The sequence below is a fragment of the Solea senegalensis genome, linkage group LG9 (assembly GCF_019176455.1).
Source record: "Solea senegalensis isolate Sse05_10M linkage group LG9, IFAPA_SoseM_1, whole genome shotgun sequence".
Classification (NCBI taxonomy): domain Eukaryota; kingdom Metazoa; phylum Chordata; class Actinopteri; order Pleuronectiformes; family Soleidae; genus Solea; species Solea senegalensis.
In genome coordinates, this window is record NC_058029.1 from 16012411 (window position 1) to 16021940 (window position 9530).

General features: G+C 41.3%; 1 protein-coding gene across 1 annotated transcript; it reads right to left on the minus strand.

The window, feature by feature from the left end:
- Positions 1 to 1735: 1735 nt before the first annotated feature.
- si:dkeyp-84f3.5 (uncharacterized protein LOC334144 homolog) lies at positions 1736 to 5539 on the minus strand. Its single transcript, XM_044034162.1, has 2 exons — positions 5473 to 5539; positions 1736 to 4181 (listed from the first exon to the last, which is right to left on the minus strand). Exons 1-2 carry the CDS (start codon positions 5537 to 5539, stop codon positions 2254 to 2256), a joined length of 1995 nt encoding a protein of 664 aa, XP_043890097.1. The 3' UTR covers positions 1736 to 2253.
- Between the last annotated feature and the right edge of the window lie 3991 nt (positions 5540 to 9530).

Below are 9530 nucleotides of genomic sequence, written 5' to 3' on the forward strand. Positions count from 1 at the left end.
ACCTTTGGATCCTCATAAATACTTTTTGGTAGTGCTGGTTGGGGGTGGGGTAGCTCAATGGCTAAAACTGGTACCCCATGTGCAGAGACGTCATGGTCACAAGTTCAACTCCACCCCTGGGAGGTTGTACTCAATCCCCTTGTAAGTCACTTTGGATAAAAGCATCCACTAAATGACATGTAATGTAATGGCTGCTCCACCAAATCGTTGAATGTATCCCCCTGTGTGCATATTTTGTCTTGCTTGAACATGCCCATGTTTTACACATTGGTCATTTTGCATTTTACATGCTGTTTCTTTTTTTCCTGCTAACTAGATATAGTCACAGATGTCAAAGAAAAAAAACAGATGTTTGTCACTCTTCTGTGTCACGTTACCCATCATACATTGTAGCAGCAAAATAAACCCTGAACCCCATGCAACACACGTAACACCAACTTCAGCTGCAACCTACAATTTACATTCCAACCCCATGTTTTCAATTTAATTAGGATTGATAACAATAATAATAATGATAAATAGGTGACTTAAGCAATGGGTCTTTCATAATTGGAGTACATCATCTCCATACAATAGGCCTTTATGAATACAATGCCATCATTTTAAATCCAGCTCAAATGTCTCACATAAATGAAACAGAAAAAGCCTGGATCGCTGTTTATGATAACATATTTTCACAATGTCTAATGCTGAATCAATCATAGTTTATGTAATGCATTTTTGTATCATAGACATGCCAAGAACCCCGTCTACTACTCATGTAACCAAGTACTGAATATACTCTAACCAGCCATTTCATTAGGTATGTCTGTGAGTGCCAGATTGGATCCCTATTTGCCTTCAGAACTGCCTTACTTGTTGATGGCATAGGTTCCCCAAGGTGCTGGGAACTTTCCTTAGACATTTTAGTCCATATTGCGTGACAGCATCACTCAGTTGCTGCAGATCTGCTGGAATTCATGCGAGGAACCCTATCCATGAGGCATCTCCTGTTTCACTACATCCCAAACATGCTTTATTGGATTGAGATTGAGATCTGGAGACTGTGGAGACCATTTGAACACAGTGACTTAATTTTCAAGAAACCAGAAATGCTTTGACACGCTATCCTGCTGGAATTGGCCATCAGAAGATGGGTACACTGTAGTAATAACAGGACAGACACAGTGTGCAACAATACTCAGGTAGGCTCTTGCACTTACACAAGGCTCAGTTGGTAGTTAGGTGCCCAAAGTGTCCCAAGAATATATCCCATATACCATCACACCATTACCATGAGCCTGAACCATTGAGAAAGCTAGATAACAGAGGTAGTGTCATGCTTGGGGGGAGGATGTTCTGCTGGTACACTGGGTTCAGACAATCATGAGGATGACTTTGACATACACCACCTACCCAAACGCTGCTGGACCAAGTACATCACTCCATGGAAATGGTATTCCCCAATAGTGGTGGCTTTCAGCAGGGCAATGAGCCCTGCAACACTGCAAAACTGTCTCAATTGCCCACATCTCACTTAAATCAAGCTTTTTGTCCTGGACAAACAAGTCCAAGGCCCACCTGGTAAATGGCATATACTAAGGTCTCAATGATGGACCATAGAGACGCCACTGTCCTTTTGTTTTTAATTTGCTATACTGCGATTCCTTAAAATATGAAATGAGTCACCTAAACTACACATAACACAAACATCTATTTACTAAGGTTAATAGCAACAGTGATGGAACAGAAGTAATTTCTTTGTACAATTTTAATGGCACAATTAACAATCTACTTAGTAACAACTGAGTTGTTTAAAAAGGAAGATGTATACAATATATTAAAGAAAATCATATTTGCAATTAAATGAAAATGCAGCAAAATTAATGACAATAACCATATGTGTTGTACAAAACAATTTCAAAAACATCATCAGCATAATCAAGTTGGGACCTTAAAAATAATAACAAACATAGCTTCCAGAAGAATACTGTTTGAGCTTGCTTTTCACTCATGTCAGACTATGCTGGAGTTATGTTCATATTTGTAATTGTGAGATCAATCCTCAAACTTGCTCCACTCCAAATCCTTACTATCTGCTTCCATTGTTGTCAAAGACATACTTTTTTTCTCATCAGAGAAAACATGTATACAAATGTCAAAAGACCATTACAATTTTTCAGTTTAACCCATACATTTATTTTCCAAATGTTTGCATTGAAATGAGTTTAAAACAAGTCCAGAGAGCATGACTTTTGGGATCTATTGTCCTATTTATCCTCTGTTTTCTGAGCCATGAGAAGTCTGGTGCTGAAGGAATGTCTCCAAGCATGAAAATGTTTCAGTGCACTCAGTACATTCATAAAGAACTTCTGAAGAATTTCCTTTATCATTTTGACTATGGTCCATATAATCTTCCTCTATGTCCTCTGCATTACTCTTTTCTAGGACAGGATCCCTATTGGTGCCACTGTATAGAGAAGTTTGTCCATCATCATCTATTTCTTCATTGCAAGGGTGAGTTTGAAGGTGAAGCACAAGTGATGAAGAATTTGTAAACTGAGCAGGACATTGGGGGCATTTACTTGGTTCCTTTTTGTGATAACGCAAGTGCCGTTGGTATACACACAACAGCCCAAAACGTTTCCCACATTCCTGGCACTTATAATTAACTCGCCCTGCTTTCCCTGACTGCTTCTCCTGTGGGGTCTGCTCTGGTGACGTGTTTTGCTCAGTGTCAGATGAGCTCTTATTTTTATCATCTGGAGATACTGGGGTTTTCTCACCATTAAGAGAATTGGGAGTAGACCCTTTTTGTGGAGCTGCGTACAAGAGTTTCAATCCTGGTTTCTTTTCTACCTCAGCTTTGTGGTACATGGCAACGTGCCTTCTCAAATCGCAACGTTGTGGGAAATGTCTACCACAAAATGAACATGTGTGCATGGTACCCTTATGGTACCTCATATGCCGAGATAAACTACTGGAGTGATTAAAGACACGGTGACAATGCTTGCAAGGATGCAGCTTGCCATTTGGATTACTCCCCCTTCTACGTTTGCCTTTAGTTGGCACCTTTCGTTTTAACTGTTTTTGTGATTCTTGAGTCAACCGATCGATTTCCTCCTGCGTTTGATGGGTGAGATGATGATCCTTTAGAGCCGTTAACTTTTGGAAACGATCGCCACATAAACCACATCTGTATGGTGTGAAAGAGTATTCTTCATTGATATTGTTACTGGTATCCCCAAATATTTTACAGTCCTCATTTTCAAGATCAATGGATGTGCCATTGTTGTGGCAGTTTTCAAGTGGACTGTCTTCCAGGGTTTTAGAGTTTACTTCAACTTCAATTTCAGATGCAAAAGCATCAGGTTCTTTTCCTTGGCAATGATACAATGAATGTGTTTGAAAATCTGACATCCAGAAAAAAATCAGCTTGCACTTTTTACAAGGATATGTTTTCTCACTCTTTTTTTCTCGCTTATTCTCCAACTTACCCACAGCTGTAACACTGAGGGATGAATGGATTTCTTTTTGATGAGCAATTAGTGAGTCCACTTTGAGGAACCGCTTACCACACTGACCACAGCAGTGAAAACTTTCATTGGCATGGTCGTGGAGATGTTTCTTCAGTTCCTGTCTACCTTCAAAGATCTTACAGCACAGAGTACACTTGTAACCTCGTTCTGTGTTTCGATACTGCTGGTGACGATGTAAACTCTGCAGGCTGTTAAAAGATCTATTACATATTTCACAACGACAATTGCCCTGATGAGATTTGTCCAATGTCAGGTCTGAGGGCCTTGATCTGGAAATATCACTGTAAGGGGGAAGATGTGGCCGTAAAGTTGCAGTCAGTGGTTTAACATGGGATGGCAAATGCGATGGCAAGACTCCTGGAGATGCAGGTTTCAGCATAGAATGTGACTGTGTTATGCCATTTACAGCAGTCAGGGTGCCGTTTTCTTGTAACACATATTCTCGAGGGACTTCAAATCCATTGGAAGATCCATCAAAGGAAAATGACTCTAAAGGTCCATGAACAGTCATGTGGGCCAGCACATTGTTGTACTGACTGAACCCATCCCCACACACAGTGCAGATGAATGAACATGGAGGTGCACCCGAGTGTGCTGGAGCAACAGTATTCACTGATTTCTGCCTTTCCATTATAAAATTTTGTCCATGTGTTGATGGCATCACTTTTCAAACAGCAATTCCAAGAAGTATCCAGGCACCGAAGAAAATGTTTTCATGTGGGAATCATTATGTCCACACATCCACAGTCTTTCAGGCCGATTCCACAGAGATGTCCTTATGAGTTGTATGTTCACTTTACTTCTGAGGTTTTATATATGTGCAACACCACCTAAAAGGAAAATAAAGAAAATAGTTATCACATCACTGAAGCAAGTTTGTTTTACACAGTTAACAATATATGCTTACATTGTCAATTTTTAAAGATTTCAAATTTCGATGTGCTGATGAATTAATCCTCTTATGACCATCCCGATTATCAGTCCGTCTGGATTTATTTTGATTTTATGGCTGTAGAATTGTCAAAACATTTTCAATGAGTGCGTGCTAGTGCCCCTTTTTTCCAAGATAACTTTCACGTTAGATATCTGGCAGTTACCCAACCCTTATAACGTAGGAATACGGTACTAAGAAGCTAACGTCACAAACGTGTGATACGTTGGTGAATCTTGTCATTGATTGGACAGTCGTCCCGTGGTAGCCCTGAGGGCTACCATAATGACAAGTATATGGGCGTAAAACTCCATTCTCTGCTTTCTGGTATCCATCCATCTTCTACCACTTTATCCTCCACAATGGTCTCGTGGGGGTGCTGTGCCAATCTCAGCTGACATAGAGTGAAAGGCGGGGTACACCCTGGACAGATTGCCAGTACATCGTTTTTTTTAATTTTATAGATATTAGAAACAGTCTAAGAGTTACAGTAATAAGAATAAAAATGGGTCCCAGATTGACTACTGCTACTAACTTCCGGTGCACAAATCTTGCAAGACTATCCAAATCACGTGACTATGATAGTCTGTGTGACTGCTGATAATGGTAAGGTCAAATTTAATGCTAAGTACCACTGAAGATAATACTGAGCTGTTGAAGTGACACCATTATGACTAAGCACTGGGCGGTATAAGATTCTGATGATATCCTTAAACAAAATGATTTCAGTATCATTGTCTTGCAATTACAACTTTGAAATGTTGCCTCCTTCCACCATCACTAAAAACACAGCAGACTGAGGAGGAAGGGTCATGTTACACAATACTGCGCACGACCCGAGTGATTCCGGCAATCCGTCTTTGATGAGTCACTATAAACAGGTTGAACCTTAGGCATTGTACTTGAGAAGAAGAAAAGGAGATTAAGAGAAATATTTATATAATTTACATTATTGAAGGGATAATACAATCTGTGGCAGGGAGTGGGGCATTCCATCACATTGTGACTCCACATCATGTCTACCAGCCATCAAACAGACAATGGCAACATCCATCTGCCCAAGCCCAAGGAACAATCCCATTTCACCCATTGCCCCCACAGCCCTACCCCTCCATTTTGTAGATTCACATGGAGTGGTATAGTGTTTCCTGATTTTTGATGAGACAAGAGGAGTTTTTTCACAAGCACACTTTAAACAGGTTAAGAGATTTTTCCAAGATTTAGCAATTCCAAGACTGCCAGACTAGAGAAAATATAGAGGATAAACTTATAATTTCTGTGTGTGGGCACCTGGAGCTCTACAGTATGTTATATGTCTTGTGGAAACATCTGCAGAGAAGAAACCGCCACCGTGTGGTTTTCACAACACAGCGATTTCTGGTCTAGGTAAGGACAATCGCCACAAACAAATTTCTTGGTGTTAACATCTCTGAGGATTTCACTTGTACTCACATCACAGATTTGGCAAGAAAACCCAAAAGCTTCTGTATTTTTTTGTCAAGGCTGAGGGATTTTGACATGCCGAGCAATATGATCTGCAACTCCTACAGATGCACACTTGAGAGCATCCTCATCCAACCCATCACAGTCTGGTTTGGGAGCAGCACAGCACTGGGTGCAAGGCCCTATAACAAGTGGTAAATTTGAGTTAAAATTTCAAACCACACTCCCTGAAATAGATGATAGGAACTACACCTGTGTTTTCAGGAAGGCCCATGACATTATTGAGGACACTACCCACACACTTCAAAGCATTCTGGGTTGTCTTAAAGGAGACATATTATACAGTATTTCCCAAGTTAAAATAGTACCCTGGTGTCCTAATGAACATGTCTGTGACATGCTTTGGTCAAAATACCATAAGGATGAAGCACCATAGCAGTTCAATAACCCTGCTAAACCCACCCCTTTCAGAGGGCCAAGAGGCTCGCCACTGCTGATCACCAGCGGCAAGCTGCATAAACTGCTGCTGTATGTGACTGTATCAGACCGAGACTGTGCTCCGGAGACCTCCGACACAAGGATCAAGCCGAACTGTAAATCAGTTAAAAACACTTAGGGACAGCACCGCTGATCACCACCGCTGATCACTGCCGCTGTATGTGACTGTATCAGACTGAGTCTGTGCTCCGGTCATGGAGGACGTACTGAACAAATATTTTTAATAAGGACGTGTCAGAATGGTCAGTTATGAGCTCTATGTGACCTCTTCTTAAAAATGTGTGTGTTTGTACATCGGTGAAATACAGTCGCTGACTAAATATGGCGACCGCTGGCCGCAGTCTGATGCGAAGTGGTGCGAACACACAAACACAAGTTTGCTGACTTTATCCGGCACATTAGCTTCATATATAAAATCCTCTGAGGCTGGAAGTTAGAAGCATAGAATTCAACTGAATACATCGGCCACTATGGATCGGCCCATTGTCACGATACCCAATCTAGAACTTTCTTCAATATCGGGACTGATACCAATCGGATCGGTACATCCCTACATTCAACTTGCCACAGTGGGGTTTGTAATGGGTCACCCTGATCTGCCATAGTCATACCAGTGTGATACAGTACAGGGTTTTTTTCTAAACCGGGTAAAAGCGGCACTGAGGCCTCTTAGTTTTCTTGTGGGCCCTCTTACCAAAATGCTGATTGAGCATTGGATGCCATTCACACTTTACACATCGGGATGGCTACTAAATGGGCTCTCGTGCTAAATTTTTCAGAATACCCTAGTCATTAATGGCATTATTTTCCACCGGCTCTACTCACCTCGCCACGGCATGGATTAAGTAGCATTTCCACTAGCATAGAACTGCCAAACTTCCAAACTGCAGATCAGTTAAAACTACTTAACAATCCTAAAAATGTGGGTTAATCTCCAACAACTACCAGGAGTCTGGTGTATTTAGCGAAAGCACTGCTGCATCACAGACCCTGCCCCTGTATTTCAGTCCAGTTACTGTGACGAGACGGAGTCTGTGCTCCAGTCATGGAGGAAGTAATGAAACAGTGATTTGATTCAGTTACACTGAAAACAACTGCTTTACAAGTCACTTGTTTGTGTGTTTCCCCAGTCACCACAGTTTCACATAGCCTCTGCCCACGTTGAGTAGGTACTTTTTTTGTAGTGGAGATGCAACCTAAACCGTGCCATGCCGAGGCGAGTAGAGCCGGTGGAAATACACCATAAGTTCTCATGTTTGGTCACAGTGTTGGACACAATCAGATTGGATACGATGGGTTTTTACTGTTCCCAATCCTGAGGAGAGATCCTGTGTGTGTCTTTGTCTGTGCAGGGGGTAACGCTAGCTGCCTGTCATACACATATAGATACACAGAGACACAGACCTGCTGCAACTTCAAAAGTGGTTATGTTTCACCAGAACCGACACTGATACATGCAAAGCTTGATGTCTTGTTGAGACAAACAGCCACAACAGCGTGTTGGATGTCCTGCATTGTTGTTGTGTTGGTGTATGATGTTCAATGTAGTCATTAGTTGTCTCGCTAGGTATCCCATTGAAGGTACTGTTCCAAACTGTACCATACAAAACCGAACTAACTCTACCGTCACAACTCGCACTCCTTCTCTTGCTCGAGACACATACAGTTGAGGACGAACTTATTAGCCCCCCTATGAAAATGTAATTGTTTTAAAAAAGGTGTTTCCCAAGTGCTGTTAAACAGCAAAGATTTTTTACAAAGCTTTTTCCAAACATTCTAGTTTCATTTTCGATACTTCCATTATTTGACTTTTGGAGAGAGAGAATGGAGAGGCGTTCCTGTTGGGTTGCTTCAGTGCGTCTGGAACTGGGAATCTCGTCAAGATGGAAGGAATCATGAAGAAACAATATGTGAAGGAAGGATGGGCGATATGGACTAAAAAATGTATCCCAATAATTTCTGGTATGGTATGGCATGGTAACTATAAAAATGACGATAAATAAACACCAATTCAGCCTAATCTTTTTGACTATAAATCTATCACCAAAATGATAATAAAGCAGTGATGTTGCTAGGATTTTAATGTAATGTGTCCCGGGACCCAAGGGTGGTCTTTTAGATGAGTCCCAGGGAAAAATTATCCCATTTTTGATGACCTTTTGGTTTGTCATTTTGGCTTACCACACATAATTAATATGTATCTTTCACATGCTTACTAATCACTTCCCCCACCCAGTGACAATCACAAAGGGCTATGTAATTGAAATGTAACAGGACCTTAGCATGACAGAAATAACCTCTTAAATAGACTTCTGAGGGGCACATTTTCTCTTCTGCTCAGGTTTGCTGGACGCCATGCTTATTAACTGCAGGCACGCGCACACACACACACTCACGGTCTATTTAGTGTTGGAACGGTGTTCGGTGCCAACCTTCCGTGGAAAACTAGCGAGACTATCAAAATTAGGAGTGTCCCGATCCGATATTGATATCAGATATCGTGCCGATATCAGCCAAAAAACGCATATCGGATTATATCGGACTGCCACTAAAATTTCCAATATAAGCGCTCCGATACAACAGTCCATTCCTCTCCAGCACTTCTATACAGCAGCACCCGTTGTGATCACAAAGCCGCACAGGGAGCGAGAGTTAGCCATTAGCTCATCCTGAGGCGAGCTGCTAAAACAACACACGGAGATCAGTACGTCTGCGGGGCCGGTCCCCGGACTGCGTGTTTACCTGTGGGAGTCACTCACCCTGTGTGGGTTGGGCTAATCCAAAATAGTGAAAACAAGGGGGGTGAAGACACGCTGTTACCTGTGAAACATGGGTGCTCTGAAAACACCCCCATTAGCACTTGGTACTTTCCTCCTGATTAAATTAACTAAAGACAGTATGAAATTAACATGGCAAAAAATCTAATATTCTTATGTTGAAGGTTAAAATTGATGTAACCATTGCCTAATAATAAATGGTTGAGTTTTTTCATACCTTTCTGTTACTGACTATTGTTCTCTGTTTAAGTAATATTATGTGATCAAGCCTATTCTAATATTCCGCACTACAAAATATGTAATTGTAGTATGTATGTTTCGTGCTGATATCGTATCGGATGAATATCGGTATCGGCCAATACT